The sequence below is a fragment of the Ahaetulla prasina genome, chromosome 12, assembly GCF_028640845.1.
Source record: "Ahaetulla prasina isolate Xishuangbanna chromosome 12, ASM2864084v1, whole genome shotgun sequence".
Classification (NCBI taxonomy): Eukaryota; Metazoa; Chordata; class Lepidosauria; order Squamata; family Colubridae; genus Ahaetulla; species Ahaetulla prasina.
The window spans coordinates 10,785,019-10,808,620 of record NC_080550.1 but is presented as its reverse complement, the minus strand read 5'-3'; the positions used below and the strand labels follow the sequence as shown (position 1 = coordinate 10,808,620).

The 23,602-nt window shown below is 40.1% G+C and overlaps 1 protein-coding gene across 2 annotated transcripts in view; it reads right to left on the bottom strand.

The window, feature by feature from the left end:
• Positions 1-23,602, bottom strand: part of ZNF536 (zinc finger protein 536) — a 553,139-nt gene that overhangs the window by 187,275 nt on the left and 342,262 nt on the right. For both annotated transcript variants that reach the window (XM_058154982.1, XM_058154983.1), the window contains one exon: positions 7,269-7,421. In XM_058154982.1, coding sequence (XP_058010965.1) covers positions 7,269-7,421 — 153 coding nt within the window. The remainder of the gene's footprint in view (positions 1-7,268; positions 7,422-23,602) is intronic.

Genomic DNA, 23,602 nt, shown 5'->3' with positions numbered 1-23,602 from the left:
GACATTTCTTTCTTCTCTGAAGAGGTTTAAACGTTAAGACAAGCCATCTGCGAACTGTGTACCCTAACGTTGTTTCTTCATTTTCTACCTCTCTCATCTGTCCCCATGTCAACAAAAAATTAAATAAATTAATATATAGATAATATAACTAAGCTACGTTATTGAATTGTTACTGTCCTTATGTAGCACTGATGATGTTACCTATTAGGGTAATGAAACGTCTGGAAAAAAAAAAGGCAAGGTCAGAGAGCACCAATGACTCCACCCATATTGAGTTGTACATTTAATACACACATTTAATATATGCATGTGTGTGTGTGTGTGTGTGTGTGTGTGTGTGTGTGTATGACTTAATTACAGCTTCATAGTGCTTTACAGTCCTCTCTAAGCAATTTACATAGTCAGTGTATTCTCCCCAACGATCATTTTACCAACCTCAGTAGGATGAAAGGCTGAGTCACCCTTGAGCCAGTTGGGATTGAACTTCTGGCAGTGGGGATGCAGAGTTAGCCTGCAGTACTGCATTCTAACCACTGCACCACCATGGCGCTTTATTCTTCTGTAAATGTCTTCATCTCTTTCAATTATGGCCTTCAAGAAAATTGGACTGGCAGCTCCTAGAATTTCTAGGTAGCAAAGCGATTTTCAGCGGAAATCAGGGAGTTATCGTCCCAACAACATGGGCATTTAGTAGGTGCCATGTTGGAAACGGACACAGCTTAAATGTATATCTCTTAAAACACAAACATCAAAGGCATTCTAAGTAGTTTCAAGAGAGGATGGTGACAATGTGGAGGAAGACGTTCGACGTTTGAACCCCCCAGGGCTTCGCAATTTACTGGTGAAGAAACTAAAAGGCCTCTGACATTTTATTTTGTGTCAGGTCTTCTCTAAAAAAAGAAATAAAAACTTTCAAACAGTGGATTAACTGAACTTTCCAACATTTATAGGGAGGGGCCTGAAGGAGTAAGGATGTGGAATGTCAAGGCTAAAGTGGCCCCAGTGGTGACTTGGAGCTATTACTCCTAAACTGGAGAGGGGCTCCAACAGATTGCAGGAACCACATCAGAGCTCTCTGCCCAGAAGGATGTAATCCTGGGAAAACTAAGAAGCTGCACCAGAACCTTCAAACACCCACCTATGTATGCTTATTTAACACTGTCATTATTAATAATGAATCATTCTTTTGTGACTCAGTTGTTTCTTTCTGTTATTTCACTGTACTGCTTTTCTAAGTTCTAATCATTGAAGTATAGACCAATGACCAACAGTTAGTCCATCCGGACAAAACATCCTTCTGGATTTTGTTCTACTTCCTAGCTTGAAGGCACTTAGCAAAACGTGAGGTATACGACAAATCTTAATTGAATAAAATTTGAATTAAATGCATATTATTCTGCCTGCAAATGCAAAAAAAAAAAACATCTCCAGTCAAATTGTGCATTAATGTGGAACAGGGATGGAAAATATTTTTGAATGCAGAATTAACATAAGCCAAAAATAGATAAAGAGATTTCCTGGTAAGGATTTATATCCAAAATATTCAACACCTATAAAAGTACTATATATTCCATGCCTGTCTTAAAATGCATCTTGAGTGTACTGTATGGTTTATAAATAAGCGCACAGTCCAAATTTTCAAAGGCAGTTGGACTGGACAATTATGGGAATTACATTTCAAGAATTTTTGGAGGTCCCATTCTAATCTATGGAAGGCTGCCTTATGCTGAATGAGCCCATTTTCTTATGTATCTCAGATTTGTCTGTGTTTGAGTAAACAACCTAATGTTTTGGACTGCAAATCCCATAATCCTTTATCATTCACCATGCTGCTCTAAGCTGCTGGAATTTGATCAAAACAGGGAAAAGCTGTCACATTTAACTCTCCAATTTTAAGTTGAGGTCTTCTCCAACTCTGTCTGGAGAGTGGTATCCTAAGCGTTAAAATCACTAATATATCACTGAATAATGAAATGAACAAGTAAATGTCCCTTGATAGATTCTAATACACACACTGAACACTCTGTGTGCATTTTTAAAAGCCATTCAATCAATTAATAAGATATTGATAATCTATTTCATCAATGGCAAGAGAAGGTATTTCAGAAAAGGAACTGCAGCATGGTTTAATTACTTCATTATTCTGCCCTGTTCCTACTCAGTAATTTCTTTTATCATTCTAATCACTCACTTCACACTTTTGAAACCAAATGGAATATCAAAGGTTCTTTGGGATTATTTTTGGATCGTGCACATGTTCCCCACATAGCTCATCTGTTTGTCAGAAATACCAATTGCATTTTGACTCTTTTTACTCCCTTGCTACCATGAAATATGCAAACCAAAAACAAAGAGGGGAAAAAAAGATATAAGATTCTTATTTCTGTTACATTCTGTTCTGTTGCACAACTAGCGGGATAATATTTAAACCTTCCTCATCATCTTCTTTCTTTTCTTCTTCTTCTTTTTTCCCTGCAAAGCCACGTAATTGAATTTAAATCCTATCCTGAATATTTATTTAGACTCTCTATATATTTTTACATAGTTAATATTAGAAGAAATAAATATGGATGCTCCTTAGCTCTGAAGCTCCAGTACATTAATATAAACTGTACAGCCATTTTCCCTAAAGCATATATATATGTATATATGTTGCAAACCTGAAGAGTTTTTACACAGCTGCTTATTGCTAAACAGTGTCTTGTCCAGAAGGGGACAATCTGTGGCTCTAATTGCTGTCAGTGAAGCTGAGATTCATTATGTGACTTTCCCATTAAAATGTGAGCATTAATTTGTATAATGAAATATCACCCACTGCAGCGTTCATTAGCCCCACTGTATACACCACATTGTTAGCTACCTAGAAACTGTAGTTAATTCCACTAATGGATATTTCCCTACTTAGTGTTTGGTAGGAAATATATACTGTTAACATTACCTTTTAAACTTTTAAGTTTATTTAAATTCAATCAATTATTTTCGACAAAAGTTGGGGATGTCATTAAATCGAGGGAAGGCGAGTGGTATAATATTAAGGATGAAGTTATCTGGAGAAACAGATAAGAAATGGGGGGGGGCATCTTTTTAACTCAATTTTGAATATTTTAAAAAAAGCCAGTGACAAAAGTGTTTCTGCTCCCGATGCATGAGGCCATTTTCTTCAATTATGTTTCTAATCCATCTTGCCTCGGTAAATATGGTTAGTAGATATTTCCAAGAGATGGCATGAGTTGAGTCTATTTCTGTCAACGTCATACTGAGTATTCCTCAGACACATGACAACTATCTGTAGCAATTTTAAGAAGAGACTGTAATTTCCGATTAGGAACAATCCTGTCGATCTGTTTTCAACTCACAGATCATAATCTGAACTCAGGTGAATCACACCAAGTGAGGGGAAAAAAACTACTTTGGGGAAGGAAGGAAGGAAGGAAGGAAGGAAGGAAGGAAGGAAGGAAGGAAGGTGTGTGAGAGGAAAAAAAAGACAGAAAAATAATAGGAAAAATGTCTTTGTTTGCCTATTTAGAGAGCTACCATTGCCTAGTCTTGAGTGACATTCACAAATATCGCAATATTATTGTATGTGGACTGCTGGGGTCATAATGGCAGAGTGAAGAGGACCTGATGGTCATGGTAGAACAAGAAGTGCTGAGCAGATCAGCACCTCACAAATTCTTCACACAGAGGCTTCCCATAAGAGGACCATAAAACAATTGTCTGTAAGGGGTTTTGGAGCTTTGGGAGTCAAGGAAAAAAATCAACTTTCATTCATTTGAAGCCTTCATATGAACAAACAAAGAAACAAAAAGTGGCCTTTTAGTTACAATGACAGATTATGAGGAAGAAGTACTTATTTAGCCTATTTGTCTGTCTGTCTGTCTGATCGTCTACCATCTATCTCTTTATCTCTCTATCTATCCATCCATCCATCATCCATCCATTAATCTACCTACCAACCTACCTACCTACCTACCGTATCTATCATCTATTGCCACCGATTTCACATAAATGACATTTGGGTGCTTACAATTGAATATATAAAACCAATAAAATACATACTATAAAACAAAACAAACAAACAAACATCAATAAAACCCAGAGACCATCTCTATCACTCTCCTGGGAGCCCAGTCCTGGGAAGAAAACCAAGTTTTTAGGGTCTTGCAAAAAGACCAGCAGAGTCTAAAACAGTCCTTGTTTTTACGTGTAAACATTTGAACAGATTGAATAGAATATACATAACGTGAATGAAATTTTTAGTGTACTCTAGAATCTCCTCAGTGCGCTGCAGCTGCCCTACCACATACATCTCTCTTCCTGAGTGTAATAGGTTGTAATCTTGATAATTAGTCAACAATAGCTTTTTCTTTTTAAAACCATCCCACAGAGTGGATGAGTGGATCTTGTAATAGTGACTTCCATAGTTAATTTCGTACTACGGGCGTGGAAGGAGGGTTCTGTCTGTCAGTTTCCTGGATTATAATACTTGGGGTGAAGCGAGAGGGGGGAAAAAGAAACCTCATTCCGTTGCCTCAGAATCTTAGAGAATTTTATTCCTACCAATCACCTCGCTCTTTTATTGGCTTTGTTGACAATATAACCCCAGACTAACTCTTAGGTACTTTCTGATATGCATAAACAGAATGGTTCACAATTCTCCAAGACTTGAATGGATTTCAATCGATGAATCAAAATTCAGTCTGAATTTTCAGATTTTGTTCCCAGGAATCTTAAATGTGAAAACTAATTTTTTTTTTTTCAGAACAGAACATCTCCGGTTTTTAGCCAGAGGACTGGCAGTTCGTCAATTTTTCATCTTATATGGCCCACACCTTAAATCCATTAATTCTATGTGGAATATAGGTTTTTCTTGCCTTAGCATACAATATTGGGGGGGGAGGGATATATTAAACTTTGACTTAAAAGATTAATATGTCTCTTATGCCATTAACATGCTTGGGTGAATTACTATTTCTTTCCATTTTCCAATATTATTCCAAGAGTAGAATTAGAAAATTGGAGTGAATTCCAATTCTAAAGTGATTATAAAATTGAAGGGGGTGGGAATGCTAAAATGTTTAAACCATGCAGCAGATAGCCCTGAGCTTCTGATACATTGGTTCTTTATCTCCATGTCACCTTCCAACTTATGTAGCAATTATTTAATTCCTTGCACATGTTTGTTCTCAAACATAGAATGTTTTGTTATGTTCATGCATTTTCTAAACAGAAGAACAATGAAGACATTTGTGCATCTATTAATCATCAAACGCAAAATAAGCAGTTCTTTCTGGCCTTTACTTATAATAAATATTTGCCATTTCTAAAATACTTTAAAAACAGATTAAATATACTTCTTTCAGTTTTGTATTTTTTCTTTCTTTCACTGAAGTTTGGAAGAGAACAGTCTGTTTTTGCAAAAAAAAAAAACAAAACCACAGTTCGGTTTAAATCAAACTCTTCAACAACAGAAGGACATTTGAAAGAAAATAGTTTGCTTTTTAAACTTCAGGGAATAGTGAAATTTTGAGATATCTCACAGCACCTCCTTATGCTCTTGTGCCTGGACAATTGCAATCATTCTAGACATTTTTTTTTTTAAAAAAATCTATTTGATAATTGGCCAATGACCAGGTCAGAAAACATGCCTGCATGTAGAAATGTGCATAGTCATACAGAAAAACACACAGCTTTTCAACCAAGGATTGTTCCTTATTATTAAATTTTACAAAATCAACATAGATAGATCTTTCAATTATTTGAATAGTCTCAATATTTCAGTGAAAGGGAGGTTGGTGCTCTTAAATCTACAACAAGCAGGGTGGAGACTGATGTATGAAACAATGCTTATCTAAGTTATCTATTTAGAACACCCAAAGGCAACTCATGCTCAACCACAACAACACTGACCTCAACACATCATTAGAGGACATTTTTTTTTGTAGGAGAAGAGATGGCAGATCTTGAGCGTTATCTAACACCAATTTAGCTTTAGCTATCAGTTGACTAGATTCTTGTACTAAAGATAGCAATAATAAACTTTTATGTGTTTTGAACTGAATGGATATTCCTGGTTATTTGCACCTGATATTAATCTAGATGGCGCTACATAAAGATCAACGGAATTCATTGGGGCAAGATTTACGTTTCTTTTGGCAACGCAATGACTCAAAACTAATGACAGGTTTAACCCCACCTTCAAGCTCAGCTGCCTCTTTTCCTACACATCTGTGTACCTCCTGCCCAAAAAATATTCCATCTTAAGGAGCCCCCCCTCCCCGTGATCTTGTGATCTGCTGCAGCAGAATGGCATAAATGGGGGACAGTTGGTACTTGGTTCAGGCAATAAGGGACAATGTTGCTGAAGACAAGGGGGAAACTAGAATGAGTGTGGAGTTAAATTACTACTGCCGGCTAGCTGATCAACTGTTTATTGGTCAGCAACAAGGGCAGAAAACATTTCTTCATCCAAATCAGTTTTATTTCCCAACAACTTCTGGCTACAATTTTTTGGGTAGTGTTTTTCAGAAATGGATAGCCCATGCCTGAGAGGGAGGGAGGGAGGGAGCGAGAGAAAGAGAGAAGGAGAGAGGGGGGGTAGGAAGAGAGAGAGAGAGAGAGAGAGAGAAAGAGAGAGAGAGAGAGAGAGAGAGAGAGAGAGAGAGAGAGAGAGAGAGAGGGAGGGAGGGAGACCTTTGATCTAGAATAAAACCCAGGTATAATGGAATGGAATGAGGATATGGAATTCCAGGAGGGAGGGAGAGAGGGAGGGAGATGCACTCCAGATAAGTAAGAGGCAACTCAGCCCAGATGTTACTGTATGTCTAAGAGAAAGTGGGTGAAGACAGCCTCTCCCTAACAGTTCACAGAGTATATTGCAGATAATAGAATGCTCCGTTTGGCAGGATTTTGTCCTTATGTGAGAAACAAGAAAGACCTCGACCTCAAATAACCATCAGTTCTTGGTTTCGGACATGACATTGGAAAATTTTTGGATCGCAACAAGCTGAGAGCTTTACAACAAGACATTCGCGACCCTGGCATGGATTGAAAGAGTGAGAGGTTACATTTTGGCCTCCTCTGTCTCAGTTTCCTTTCATCCCACCTAACGAGAGGGCCAGCTCTACCGACTTACTAAATGGTAGGAAGAAGAATGGGGATATAAATCTGTCCGGATGCGGTATAGTCTCTGTACTTCCAGAGAACATCTTTTGGGCACCCCTTTCTTTTCTGTATAAAAGCATCGCTGTTTTAGGAGGAGGCCTCACCTGTGTGTATCCTCAAGTGAACTTTTAAGTGATGGGATGTCCTGAATGTTTTCCCACAGTAGGGACAGTCCTTCATGGTGGACCCAAGGCTCCTATCTCTCAGCAAAGATGACTGCTGGACCCCGGTAGATCTTCCAGCTTCCTCGCCGACATCTGAAATAGAGAGAACGTTCTCACATCACTTCAGCACATGCCAAGAAGTTGTTCTCACTCAAACTGCTAATGCAACACAAAGCGAAACATGTCAATACTACACCTGTCTGTTTCATTCTTTTAAATCTGACAGAATGCTGACAATTCATGTATTTTCTTGTTATTCTCTTAAATTATTTCATCTTTCCCATCATCGTTTTTAAGCAGCATATGGTACCTTTATACAGAACCGAATTAGACAAGAAAAGAAACAGCTGTGTCAGCAGCTGGTTTGATTTCTTCTTTTGCTTCATTCCTATTAAGTACTTTCTCATCCTTATTAAAAAAAAAACAACACAAAAACTTTTCCTTGTTTTTTTTTTTCCCAGAAAAGTTTTTTTTTCCCTTTCTTGCCTTTGCTTGACTGTTAATATGCAGGCGTATGCAAGCCAAGCTGTGCATCCCTTTCAAAAGTTTTGAAGACTAAAGAAAGCGGTAAGAACATTACTACAATTGATACTACTAATATTAATGGTATTAGGCGTAATGCACAGGAAATTAAGCACTTTTAAATATAAGCCTTTGGTTAATTCATTAAGTACTGTTGGTTTTAATAGAAGACTAAGCAGATGTGCAAATCTCTCACAATGAAATCAAGGAGATTTAAAATTGTTCACCCATTAAATGGACTATACCCAATGTTTGTGGGAACTTGTCACATAAATTATACCAAGCTACAGCTTTTCTTTTATTCTTTTCTTTAGAGAGCGATGCCATCACAATTTAATTGTGTCACTTGATTATTTCTACTTCATTCTGCATCCAAGAGGCAAAAAAGAAAAAAAGCTTTAACCCACAGCTTTATCTCAGATAACTCCCACATTGGATTTATCTGCACTGTACTTTTAACTGCTCTTGTTCTCCGCTGATGCCACCTTCAGAATAACCTGGTTTAAGGAAAATTGGACCGAGGTATTTTAGTTATTATAGTTGGCACTGATGATGTAACATAGTTCGGCAATGCATCTACAGGCAGACAACCAAGCTCAGAGAGCATCAAAGATCCCACAGTTTAACCTCATCTACAAATATTCTCTTCTATTGAAAGAAACACTCTCCAGCCTCCCAGCGCAGCTCAGCTGGGATCATCAGAGCCTCTTTTTTTAAAACCTTTTAAAAGCATTTTTTTACAACCTATTTAGCCAAATAGGTTGTAAAAAATTGCTTTTAAAAGTAAAAAAAAAAAGCTCTGACAATCGCGCAGCTCAGCTGGGATCATCAGAGCCTTTTTTTTTACCTTTTAAAAGCATTTTTAAAAAGAAGTGGCAACTGGGCAAGCGGGCAACTGGGCAATAGCGTGGGCATGGGTGGGGGGGAGGGATTTTTGCTAAAAATTGGGTGGGCATGGGCCGGGGGGGAGGGATTCTCCGAATCACCCACTGCTATTGCTACTGGATCAACTGATCTGGTCCAAATCGGGAGCACCCCTCGAACACAAGGAATATGGAAAAGAAGAAGAAAAAAAAACCCAAACAAACCTAGAAACCTTGTTTCCATGATACTTGCATGAAATGTCATCAGGTAATACATGTTCACACTGCATAATTCTGTAACATGGAAAGGAAGATCCGTATGATGTGCCCGTGAACAAGAGATGGCAAATATGCACAGATATGAAATTTCAGCTGCAAACACATGTATTATGTGTTATGGGCCTCTGGTGGCTCAACAGGCTAATGCAGTCTTGTTATTAACAGCAGTTGCTTGCAATTACTGCAGGTTCAAGCCCCACCAGGCCCAAGGTTGACTCAGCCTTCCATCCTTTATAAGGTAGGTAAAATGAGGACCCAGATTGTCGGGGGCAATAAGTTGACTTTGTATATAATATACAAATGGATGAAGACTATTGCTTGACATAGTGTAAGCCGCCCTGAGTCTTCGGAGAAGGGCGGGATATAAATGCAAATTTTTAAAAAAAATATTATTATGTTTGTTACAGAGGTAGTATTCAGCCAGTTCGGACCAGTTTGGATGAACTGGTAGAGGAGATTGCGGGTGGGGCGGGCATGGGGTGGGTGGGGGTGGGGTGGGTGGGATGGGTGGGGTGGGCTCACCCATCCACCCATCCACCCATCCACCCTGGTGCTATGCCGTCCTATTTAGCCACATTTTTGAGGCCGGACGCATGCGCAGAAGGCCGGGCGCATGCATGGAAGGTGCGCATGTGCACAGCGAACCGGTGGTAAACAAACCTCTGGTTTGTTAGAGTTATATCCTTTTTGAACAAGAGCCCAAGATGATAAACATATTGTTCCATCCTCTTGTGTGTCCCGTCCCCCCCCACCAAAAAACCACAAACCTTTGAAGTAGGCTGAGCTAAAAGGAAGTGACTGGCCCAGGGCCACCCAAGGCCTCTTCTGTGCCTAAGGTGGTTGGGTCTGCTAACCAACTTCTCATCTGATGCCATCCATTGGTTCCTTTAAGGATAATGCGCGAGACAATTAGGTATGTATGACCAGTTTTCAACCAAGTGTTGGGGAAGAATTTAGAGTTACATGGGTCAACTCCATACTGACTGTCACTGCTGGATTGTTTGGACACTGCCCCTTCTCCTTTGTTCTCTGCTCTCCACCCGTCCATCTTTTTGTTATCATATTAATGCCCACCCCCCCCCCATTCATTTGGGCAGTATGGTGGCCTAGTGGTGAAGATGTTTGCCTGCCGCTTGGAAGATTGAGAGTTTAATCCTAGATAGCGGCAGAAGTTCTTTCCCCCTAGGGTGCAAAGAAAAAAATATCTGTTGCAAACTCAGCGCGGGATCAGGAAGGGAATCCAGCCAGTAAATGCATAGCTCCACCCAGTTGCCCTGACACTATCTCCAAATTAAGGGATTACAGTAAAGTGACCAGATTTCAGCGATGGCAAAGCGGGACACCATTGACGGGGGGGAGGGGGGGCTGCGCATGTGTGCTGAGTCTTGCCATTTGCCTGAAGGAGGAGGAGCGGCTGCTGCTTCTCCGCTATTCCAGGCAGGCTCGGCTCTCCTCTCGGCTCTTCTCTTCCTCTCGGGTGAAGTCAAGCGGCGTCTCTCCTCCCTCTCGCGCCCCCTTCTCCGCCACTCCCCCTTCTCCGCCTCTTCCTCTTGCGTTGCTGCCTCCCATTTTCAGAATGGGAGTGAAACAAAAAAAAAAAATCGGGACTTTTTGGAATTGCTGCGGGACGCGGGACAAATTATTAAAAAGCGGGACTGTCCCGCCAAAAGTCGGATGTCTGGTCACTATAGATTACGGGGTTGCAAAAGGGAGTTATTGATATATTTTCATTGCGTTCTTTTTCATTGTTCATTGTATGGTTCTATTATTTTGCTTCTCTTCTGTTTACGTTCTTTTCATTTCTTCCTTTTTAACTTTGTAAACCGCCCAGGGTAACCCCACGGTGAGATAGGTGGCAAATAAATCCAAGAAACAACCAAATAAAGAAATGATGACAAATCAAGCTTAGAATCGGTGTACAAACAGACATGTGGGAAAGAGAAGGAAGTCTGGAGCAAGCCACAGTGAAGGGGAAACAAACAAACACACACACAAACAAAAAAACCTCAGGGAAAAATATGTGTGAATTTTATGGATGTATTTCCCCGATAGTCAATAAAGTAAATACATGTGTGTTTCTGAAAGGCAAAAAATAAAAATATCTGTCAAGGAAATCGCACACAGCATTAGCATTCCCTGGACATTAAAGCTTTGCTTTTTGTTTTCTTAGAATGAAAACAGTAAACAACTGGATAAAAGAAACACAAGAATACATTTCCCTGAGTTTCTTGCTTGACCTTCCAGCAAATCTTAACACAAAATAGTTGTTAGAAACCTGGGAAGGCGCATGAACAGAAACACCGAAAGTCTCTACAGCATTTAACAGTAATGCAACCTAGAATCTATGTGGACTGAACTATTTTATATTTCTGGATTTCCTCAGGAAACTTTCATTGTCCTATTATTCGCACAGCACTGAACGGTAAACAAAATTCAACAGAAAAAAATGCCCTGAATTGTGCAAAATTAAGACGGCATGTATGAAGTGAAAAACCGCAAATGTGTGAAAGGATCTTTTTATTTTGTTTGGGGTTTCTATAAACGTTATATAGCAGGACAGGGGGGGGGAAAATGCAGATCAATCGATAGCTAAAACTAACCAGCCACTCCAGATAAACTTACGGAATCGGAGTACTAGTTATGCTTTGCTAGATGCCATTCTTAATGGCAGCTCGTTGGACATTTCTCTTTTATCTTGCTGCCTAGGATATGTGTGGCCCAATAAAAAAAGAATAAATTTGTAAGATAAACAGCTCGCTTTGCAGATTTAAGAGACTGATTTTCACTTGACCCAAAATTGATTTCTCTCCCCCCGCCCCCCATCCTTCAGATTCATATTTTTTTTGGTGAGGCTGAAAAGCTGTCGTGTTTAGCACTAATCCCTCTGAAAAAGCAAAAATGAAAACAGAAAGGCAGGACAACGCCTGGGTGGTCTGGAGAATTGTCCTTTCCACTTAACTTATAGTTGGTAGATTGGTCTAGTGGGGCCAGCCTTACCTACAAGGACTTTAAAAAACAACATACATTTATGGGCCCCTAAATTGAGTTGAGAGTTTTCTTCTGTTCCATTCTATTATTTCTGGAGGTATATAGATCAAAGGGGCAGTCCATCTCTCTCTCTCTCTCTCTCTCTCTCTCTCTCTCCTTCCCTCCCTCCCTCCCGCCCTATGCCAGGTTTGCAAACTTCTTGTTGTAAAGCTCTCAGTTTGTTGCAATCCAAAAATTTTCCAATGTCATGTCCGAAACCAAGAACTGATGGTTATTTGAGGCCGAGTTCTTTCTTGTTTCTCACATAAGGACAAAATCCTACCAAATGGAGCATTCTACTACCTGCAATATACTCTGTGAACTGTTAGGGAGAGGCTGTCTTCACCCACTTTCTCTTACACCTACAGTAACATCTGGGCTGAGTTGCCTCTTACTTCTCTGGAGTGCATCTCCCTCCCTCTCTCCTTCCCTCCTGGAATTCCACATCCTCATTCCATTCCATTATACCTGGGTTTTATTCTAGATCAAAGGGCCAGTCCATCTCCCTCCCTCCCTCCCTCCCTCCCTCCCTCACTGTCTGTCTGTCTATCTATCTATCTATCTATCTATCTATCTATCTATCTATCTATCTATCTATCTATCTATCTATCTATCTATCTATCATCTCTCTCTCTCTCTCTCTCTCTCTCCCCAACCCTCCTATACACATACACACAGAGAGAGGTTCAGACAGCATCTATGACCAGATGGTTAATTCTACTTTATTGTAAGGTTATATTAACAAAATCTGAAAGTACATTTCTTCCGTTGCCTTTACAACTACTGAGGGTCCCCTCGTGAAATGTTTAGCAACACAGTTAAGGGAGAGTCCTTCCCTTGACGTATTATTTTACCATTTCTCGGTTCCCCTGGAGAAATTAATAGAAATCATCCAACTTAAGTTAGCGAGGAATTTCCGAAGATCATTTCTGCCAAGCTTTTAAACCACCCTCCCAAAAAGTTAGCCTTCCTCTGGTAGCCAATTTGTCCGAAAGAATAAAACTGCTTAAAAATAAAGAACAGAGAGAGAATGCACTCTATTGTCTGCCGTTTGAAATCTAAAAATGATGCCATCAATTCCATTTTTCTGAAAGTCACAGTTATTGTTTATAACAGGGCTTTATGGTATTTAATAAGTGACCTCATGTTAAATATTCTGCAAGAGTTACCATCGTTTTGGGCTTCTTAACAACTTGCCTCTTTTGTTGTTTTATCAAAGGGTTTAGGGTGCTTTTTTTTTTTTTTAAAGTGACCATGTATGGTCATGTTACACTGTTAAGCATTAATATGGATCGGCAAAGAATTTGTTGAAACAAAGAGCTATTTTAGAGCCGATTTGGAAGAAAGCCTACCAGTTGGGAGAAAATAGCTGTGTCCTGTTTGTGTAATTAGAAATGAAGATTATACCAAAAAGCTCTTTTGGTAAATGAAAAATATAGACTTTATTATTATGATTTTTTTTTCCCCGTTAGACACTTGAATGACACAGAGGAAACAAAAGAACTACTCTGCCTTGCATTCTGAGTGTCTGTGTAAGAAAAGACAACTAGGTTTGGAAAAGCGGATCAACTTTAATAGAGATGGATAGGCAGCTTCCTGGTAGTACAAGCATTCAGACAAACTGAGATGCGGCAACAACAGCACTCCAATAATCATAACCGTAACAACAGAGCACTTCCCTTTATCTAGCACCAGAATAACAGAGTTGGAGGTCTTCTAGTCCAGCCCCCCGCTCAATCAGGAGAACCTATCATTTCAAACAAATCGTTGTCTAATCTCTTCTTAAAAATCTCCAGTGTTGGACCATTCACAACTTCTGGGGGCAAGTCCTTCCACTGATTAATTGCTCTCACTGTCAGGAAATTTCTCCTTAGTTCTAGGTTGCTTCTCTCCTTAGTTTCCACCCATTGCTTCTTGTCTTGCCCTCAGCTGCTTTGAACAATAGGTTGAAGGTTGACCCTATTGTCTTCTTTAATAGGGACACGGTGGCTCAGGGGCTAGGACGTTGAGGCTTGTCAATCAAAAGGTCGGCAGCTCGGCGGTTTGAATCCCTAGTGCTGCCTTGTAACGCGGTGAGCTCCCATTACTTGTCCCAGCTTCTGCCAACCTAGCTGTTTTGAAAGTACGTAAAAATGCAAGTAGAAAAAATAGGGATCACCATTGGTGGGAAGGTAACAGCGTTCCGTGCGCCTTTGGCGTTGAGTCATGCCGGCCACATGACCACTGAGACGTCTTTGGACCGCGCTGGGTCTTCGGCTTTGAAACGGAAATGAGCACCGCCTCCTAGAGTCGGCAATGACTAGCACAAACGTGCGAGGGGAACCTTTACGTTTACCTTATTGTCTTCTTTGTGGCAGCTCATCAAACATTGGAACTCTGCTATCATGTCACCCATGGTTCTACTAAACATACCCAATTCTTGCAAACGTTCTTTGTATGCTTTAGCCTCCAATCCCCTAGTCATCTTTGTTGCTCTTTTCTGCACTTTTTTCTAGAGTCTCAACAATCAAAACTGGGTGCAATATTCCAAGTGTGGTCATGCACCAAGGCATTATAAAGCCACATCCCCTTGTATTCATTTTAAGCAATAGCTGCAATTATTCTGACCATAGGATGGTACAACACCATTCTGAGGGATGAAAAACTGACCTGCCTCTTACTACCATTTTACTTTGGTGCATTTTTTTTTAAAAAAGCAATTGGATTGGTTCAGAGGTGGGTTTCAGCAGGTTCTGACCAGTTCTGGAGAACCTGTAGCGGAAATTTTGAGTAGTTCAGAGAACCGGTAGTAAAAATTCTGACTGGCCCCACCCCCATCTATTCTCTGCCTCCTGAGTCCCAGCTGATCAGGAGGAAATGGGGATTTTGCAGTAACCTTCCCCTGGAATGGGGTGGGAATGGAGATTTTACAGTATCCTTCCCCTGCCACACCCACCAAGCCACGGCCACCAAGCCATGCCATGCCACGGCCACCAAGCCACACCTACAGAACTGGTAGTAAAAAAAATTGAAACCCACCATTGGATTGGTTGGGAAAAACAGGCCAGTCTGAGGGCCTTGTGGTTTAATAGAGGTTCACATCCAAGAGGATTGAGGGAAATATGGAGCTGGTAGGCAGGCAATGGTGGGAATCTTAAACCCGTGAAAATGGATTGTTGTCAGCTTGTGGAAAATTAGCTTCTGTTTCATAATTTTACTTTTGGATGATCCAAACTATAAGTCAACAGGATTTGCTGCCCATTGGAGATGGTCCTGCAGAAATTCTAGGTGGAGCATGGCTCCAGGGGCAATGCCCAAAGCTACGAGTCATCAAAGAGTCCTGTTCTGAATGCAGAAAAGTTAGAAGCAATAGAAAGAATTAGCTGATAACTTAAAAAAAATAGGCTGAACTTTGAGTGTGTCTTATACAGTATGTACTTCCTGGTTGACGGAGTAGAAGTAACAGTATGTTGGTTTGCAATGTAGTCTCTATGTTGGAGATCTTACTTTGCATTCATTAAAAAAAAAAGGTCACTATAATGTATAGCTTTGTTTGGCTATATCTTTATTAATCAATTAAGCTGAAAGACGAAGAAGGAGAGGGGGAGGGAAAGGGGAAGCAGAAGAAGGAGAAGAAAGAGAAGAAGGAGAAGGAGAAGGAGAAGGAGAAGAGAAGAGAAGAGAAGAGAAGAGAAGAGAAGGAGAAGCAGAGGAGAAGGAAGGAGAAGGAGAAGGAGGAGGAGAAGGAGAAGGAGAAGAGAAGAGGAGGAGGAGGAGAGAAGAGAAGGAGAAGAGAAGAGAAAAGAAGGAGAAGGAGAAGGAGAAGGAGAAGGAGAAGGAGAAGGAGAAGGAGAAGGAGAAGGAGAAGGAGAGGAGAGGAGGAGGACGAGGAGGAGGCGGCGGCAGAGGAGAAGGAAGCTTCATTTTTCTCTCCATGGGAAAATTTAGAATTATTCAGAGTGTCAGTTGTGACACTCTTTCTTTATCCCCTTAAAAAAATATAGGTAACAATCCATCGGTATTACAGATGCTACTAAGGCATTAAAATCTGCCTTACACTTAGAGACTTTTGTTCTATTCGTTTTGCATAAATCTGGCTAAAGACATTCTGCAAAATTTAAAAGCATATCAGGAATTTAAAATCTGACCACATGTCCTTAAGCTAAGGAGCCCACTGTGTCTTGAAAGCATGAAATTAATGTTACGTTAAGCCACTAACAGCCACTCACAACCAAGAAAGCTCACAGAGTCTCATCAGTTGGGTTTATTGAAAGGAAATGAGGTTAGATTACAGAATCTTAGGAAATAGATAGGCCTACTTTAGCACCCCATTATCAATAAGTACATCAGGGCCTCTTTGCTTCATCTGATCGTCTCTCTAACTGCCTCTCGATGCAAAGGAGATCTTGCGGTCTTTTCAGTTCATAAAGAGAGAATGCACAGATGTTTATAGAGTACAGATGTTTATAGAATGAGTGTAGAGTAGATAGAGTGAGACCCCTTACTTCATCACACTTTTTAATCTTCTTTGTTTTTTATGGATTGTGTTGTGATTTCTTCATTTCATCTTTGTGAGCCATCCAGAGGCACTGAGAGTTGGAGAGCCCACAAAGTCAAAGAATAATTATTATTTATTTTAAATCAACATTCATTTTATTTAAACAAGTTTAAATAATAACCATATAAACCAGGGAGTGAAATACTCCCGGTTCGGACTGGATCGCCTGATCCAGTAGTGATGGCAGTGGGTGGTTCGGAGAATGGGCAGCAAAAATTCCTGTCCCCCCACCCCCCTTGCCCATGCCGCACGATCATCAGAGGCTTTGTTTTTTTTACTTTTAAAAGCATTTTTTCTTCAGCCCAAAAAATGCTTTTAAAAGTAAAAAAAAAAAAAAGCCACTGATGATCGCGTGACTCAGCTGGAATCGTCAGAACCCTTTAAAAGCATTTTTTCTACAACCTCTTCGGCCAAAGAGGTTGTAAAAAAATGCTTCTAAAAGGCTCCTCTGGCGATCCTAGCTGAGTTGCCTGATCATCAGAGGCTTTTAAAAACAATTTTTTAAAAACCTCTTTGGCCAAAGAGGTTGTAGAAAAAATGCTTTTAAAAGTAAAAAAAAAAAAGTTGGCCATGCCCACCCAGTCACATTACACCCCCACCAAGCTACACCCACAGAACCAGTAGTAACAAATTTTACATTTCACCCCTGATACTAACAGATAAAAGTTTTGGCTCATAACGTAACCAAATTTAACTCTGGTGGACAAGAAGAAATATATGGATAATTGATGTGGCAATACTGAGAGATGTAGAATGGAAGACAAAGAAGAGATCACAAAAATCAAGATCTGAAAATTAAAGTTGAAAGGATAGGGAAAAACCGCTCGTAGTGGTCCCGGTAGCCTGGAAACCATATCCAAAAATCACAGACGACACTTGGAAAATCTGCACATTCACAAAATTTCAATCTGTCAGTTACAAAAGGCCGACACTGCTTGGATCTGCAAATATATAGGTAGTTCTCGACTTATAACAATTTGTTTAGTGGCTAAAGTTACAACATCAAAAAAGTGAGCTGACTGTTTTTTGCACTTATGACCACTGTAGCATCCCTGCAGTCATGTGGCCAAAATTCAAACACTTTTGTTGTGGTCTGCTGGTGCCCTGAGGAGCTGGCAACAGAGTCGGACAGTGAGGAGGTTTCGGGGGAGAACATGGGCTAGTCCTTGAGTCTGCGGAAGGCTCAGACAAGGGCTCTGCATTGGAGGCAGAGAGGAGGCCAGGGCCATCTGGGTGTTATGTGCTGCCTCTGGAGCCTCCAGTGGCAGAGGAACAGGGGGAGCCTGTTCCCAGTGCATGCATGTGCAGAGCTGCCAGAAGGCAAGAACAGTTAAGACAAAAGGGACGACTCAGGAGTAGGGCTTGGAGATGATTGGCCCCTCCCATAAGACATAAAGGAGGAGCAAAGGCATGTGAGCCTTTGTAGGAAGCAACTTTGTTCGTTCTGGTCGGTTTACATTCTGAAGCTCCATTTTGACTCTGTGCTCCGTGTGGCCTTGCAAAGCTGATTGCCAATTAGGTCTTTGGCAGCATGTCAAGGGAGAAAAAGGTGGGTGCTTACAGCCTTATCCCGAAGGACTGTGGCGGACTTCTGTTGGGCTCTTTACAAACTATTTGGGACTCATGATGGGCTGTGAATGAACAGAATTCACAGCTGTTGAAATAAGAAGAGGGGTTTTGGGACTAATCGTGTGCTTTTTACTGTCTCAGGAAGCCTAGGTCAGAACATGCTTGGCAACTGGCTCATATTTATGACGGATTGCAGTGTCGTGTGGGGTCACTTAATCCCCTTTTGCGACCTTCTGACAAGCCAAACCAATGGGAAAGCCAGATTCACTTAACAACTGTATTAACAGCTGCAGTGATTCACTTAAAAGCTGTGGCAAGAAAGGTCATAAAATGGGGAAAGCTGACTTAACAACTGTCTCACTTAGCAACAGGAACTTTCAGATCAGGAAATTCCAATAGCCAGGGAGGCTGCAGAATGAGACAAGTAATCAAATACTAACTTGCAACAACAACAACAAAAAAGAGGGGGTAGAATAGCACTAGGAAGAATTTTTTACAGAAAATCCAAACACACTCGGGGGATCGAGGTAGAAAGCCAGATGCATTTTTCACAGGGGAAGGAAACTTTCAGGAAATTGCAAAACAGATTTTTTGATGTGGCATTAATTAAAATGGATGTGGATCATCCCAAATAACTTTCCCCTCAGGAAATATAGTTTTTATTATATTCTTTTTAAAAAAAGAACAACAGCAATGCCTCTTAAACACTCTTCTATACTCTTCATTTAATAATTTGGCAGAAGGAGGGAAAAAAATCCCCAGCGAACGTTGGCCTGGCCTATGTCTTTCTCTTTAACCAGCTGAGTGATCAGAGCTTTTAATATAGCTGTTCCAATTATTGTAAAAGTCATCTAGTACCTTATAACCACAAATATTGACAGTTTATTGCACAACACATCCATGACATTTGAAGGTCACATCATACATAATACATACACTTTTATAAAAATGTCTGGAACAAAGAGATACATGATCAGCAATTACCTCTTACTAGCAGTTGGGCTTTAAAAAAGAGAGAAAGAAATATACACACTGGACCAAAAACATTAATTAAAACAACAAAAACTTTGCTGTAACAACAAAACTTTTAATAAATATCGGTTTCTTTTTTTAGTTCGGCTTAATTCAGAAGATACAGTATATACGAAAAAGAAATATAACCTTCCAGATATTATTGTTGGATCTTTTAACCCTTAAGGCTGGAAGTTGAAGGCCAAAGGCCATTTTTATCTAGCTGGGCACTGACCATCTTAGTTCTGCATGGAAAGAAGTTCCTCAAGTACCCATCTATTTTTTTTATTTTTAAAAAAATCCTCTTAATTTACAATATGGTAGCAACTTTGGGAAACTTCCTAGGAGCTGGAGTTAAAGCATTCACACTATGACTTTGATACTCAATCATATTTCAATCCCAAATAGTCACTTCAAAACAAGATGGACAGCGAATAAATTTCATAAATAAATAAATGTTTGCACTGCCTATCAATTGTTCACATAACAGAATCTGCCCCACCCCCCAAAAAATCTTATTGGGTACTGCATTTTGTCATTTCTGTTCAGTTCTTATGGATTTCTTTTAAAGTAAAATTATGAACATGTTGAAAGCAATTCAAAAATATCATCTTGAAAGAAGCAAAAGTAAAACTAAAAAACAAAAACAAAACACCTTATCCATAAACAGAAGTGGAAAAGCAAAAACAAAAATGAAAATGTTTTGCATGCTTTATTGGTGATTGTCCATTAAGAAAGCACTAAATATAATCCAATTCTGAATGTGAGACCATCAGCTGGTTTCTTTTTATGGTTCACACAATATTCCTGACAAAAGGTTTTCTCCTATCCTTAATTATGGAAAACACCAGCAAGATATGTGTAGAGGTGAGATGTAAATCCATTGCATCGTCAAAATATTGAATGCATAATCTTCTGAGTTTCTTTAATATATATTTATGAATATACTTATACATATATTAATGGTATTTATTTCGGTAATACTATCCAATCATAATGAAGTACTTACATGCCTTCCAAACATTTTACTCAATCGTATTTATAAACATTTCCAGTCAAAGCAAACATCTTCCAGGCTACCAGCCATTCCCCTCATGGCTCAGATGGGCCTTGAAGTTGACCAGTGGTCATCTTCTCCACAGTGATCTCAAACTACTGAGAACAACTGAGCCAACTACAGCATTCTCCCCAACTGACCAACTGTAGAATACAAAATACAAAATGCCAACATGCTCAAATTTAGATTCCTATACTGGGGAGGATGCCACGCCATCAAAGGTGCATTTTCAAAAGGCAACTGGACTTGTTTCATTTCCCATCCAGGTTCTAACTGAAGAAGCTTCTTGGATGAGAAGCGAAACGTTTTCACGGAAAAATAAAGTCCAGTTGTTTTTTGAAAAAGCACCTTTGAGACAACTATGACCTGGATGACTGAGAATCTCCATCGATGGATGCTACTCTACATAACTCTTTACAACTTCTGGTTTTTTACGAACTGACAATTCCATTATCATCTTTATTCATTAAACATGAGACTCAGTCAACTGAACATTCAAAATGGCATCACAAATACTACTGACTGGTGCTAATGGTTGATACGGGTTTGCTGCCAGCATCCTAGGTATCAACCAAGTACCTTCTTAAGATGTACGATGTTCCAAGTAGCGCAGTTTTTTACAGTGCCACTGGTGTTATTGCAGGAAGCTGCAATTTGTTGATGTATCTTATAAAATCCTTGGACATGGTACCAAGTGCCCCGATGACAATGGGTATCACTGTTACATGTTTCATCCATAGCCATGTAGTTTCGATGGCCAGGTCGTGATATTTCATGATTTTTTCCAGTTCAATTATAATAATTCCATTATTATTATTATTATTATTATTATTATTATTATTATTATTATTATTATTATTATTATCATCATCATCATCATCATCATCATCATCATCATCATCATCATCATCTCTTTTATTCATTAAACATGAAACTCAGTCAACTGAAATATTATTGACTAGCACTGATGGTTGACACAGGCTGCTGCCACCATCCTAAGTATCAACCAAGTATCTTCTTAAAATGTATGATGTTCTGAGTAGCAGTTTTTTGCAGTTCTGCTGGTGTCGTTGCAGGAAGCTGTAATTTCTTGATTATTATTATTATTATTATTATTATTATTATTCCATCAAGATTATCATTCCATCAATAATCTTGAAGATTTAATTCCCCATCTGTTGTTAAGAGTAGAGGATGGGAACATTATGTCCCATTTTTCCAGAAAAGGGCTGATTTCCGCCCCCCACCAACCATTCAGGGAGAATGAAAAGGGAAACGAATAGAACATTTATCAGAAAACGATTTTCAGATAATTTTTGCTCTAGCTTTAGTGTGGTGGCGGAACTGAGAGTTGACTTGGTGCCACTCTATCAGAGCAACTCCACTGAAATTAATGAGACTTACAATGAGAGCTGGATAGAGGTCATCCCTAAGAGACCAAGCAACATAATTTGACTAGGAATGTGAATTTTGCCAGACTTTGGCCCATAACCATTGGAAGTAACGCATTAATTAAACTTAACACTGGTGAAACAATTTGGGTAATTTGGACTGATGGATGTTAAGGTAAGGTCAACTGCAAGCGGCCCCAGTAACACCAGAATTTAGATTTCTAAGAGCAGCTACACGTTTTACGAGCAGCAAATGAGCACATATGTGTGATTTTCAAAGGGCTACCTAAATGTCTTTGCAGACATAATCATTTGCTCCTGCGTATATAAGATTCTATATGAAAATTAATAATGTATGCTGATGTTTGTAATTCTCCATAAATATACATACCTCTGCTAATCCATGAAGTTAATAATAAGTTCATACTGGAAAAAGCAATTATGTTGGGAAGAGTTAGCAGTGAAAGGAAACCAGGCCACCATAGGACACAATGAAAGCTGACACCAGCCAGAGCATAGAAAAACTCAAAGAAGTAGCCTCAAAACTGCTTTTTCAAAAGGCAACTGGACTTCCTTTGTTTTTTCCTTGCAGATGTTTCACTTCTCATCCAAGAAGCTTCATTAGTTCTTGGGTGAGAAACAAAAGTCTTCAAGGAAAAACAAAGGAAGTCCAGTTGATTTTTTAAAAAGCACCTTTAAGACAACCTTGATCTGGATGATTGAGAATCTCCATAGATGTTCTGTCCCCCACCACCACCTCAGTCCGGGAGACACGTGAACTGGCTCATAGCCAGCAATTTAGTCCACGGCAGCTATTAGCTCTGGCAGCAAACCAGCGAACGTCTGCAAGGTTTTCTTTATCTTCCCTGATGCCGGCCTCACAGAAACTTATTACCGGAGCAACCAGTAAGTCAGGAACAAACAGCAATCCAGGCCAAAAGCTCAGTCAAATAGTTCAGCTCAAGTGTTCTCCAGTCAGTTTATTTTGTCCATCACAAAGTAGTAGAGCAGCCCCTCCTGCTTTTATACCCTGTGGGGTGTGGCTCCGTGACTCAGCACTCTCTAGGTCTGCCCCACCCCTTCTTTTGTTGTTCCCACTTCTCTTGTCTACGAAACTTGGGATCTAACCAGGACTGATTGTCCACAGCTGGGTCTGGAAGCGTTGCCTGGGCGGGGGGAGATACAGGAGACAGAGGCCTCATCACCTCCTCCACCTGGCCTGCCTCTGGCTCCTGGAGGTGAGCCAGAGAGGCCGGCCCTGCAGAGGGGAGTCCCGAAAGCCCTTCCCCCTCACTCTCTGAGTCACTTTCTGGCAGGGGGGCAGGCCCGGGGGTGCTGGAGCCACAACAATAGTCATTCAAAGAAATAGTGTAACAGCGGAAGATGTGGAGAGCCCATAGAATCGCCAAGAGTCAGACAAGACTGAATAGGTATCATCATCATCATCATCATCATCATCATCATCATCAATTCATACAACGTCATAACCCACCCATCATAACCCGATACGTTGAGCGAAGAAGATACAAACAATAGTTCTTAATGAATTGAGTATGGCACGAGTTCTATGTTTCTCTTTCCATGGACTCTTGGCCCATCAGATGTCCTCTGGGTGATTAGATTTCAGTTTCTATTATCCCCCCATTAAGTACAGCTATCATGGATTGAACGGGAAAGGGAATTGTGACAACTGCTCATTCATAGAATTCTTTCTTTTCTCTTGTTGATACCTGCCCTGCTTTCAATGTGAAGCCCAGCTCTTAAAGAAAAGCTTTACTACATTATCTCTCTAAACTTGTCATACACATCAACTGCAGTTCCATTCACTTGAATTTGCTTTCTTCGGGTCAACTCATACTTCAAACAGCTAAGTCAACATTTCTGACCACTGACTTGCTGTCATACATTCAGTAGGGTAAAGGTAAAGGTTCCCCTTGCACATATGTGCTAGTCATTTCCGACTCTAGGGGGCAGTGCTCATCTCCATTTCAAAGCCGAAGAGTCAGCGCTGTCCAAAG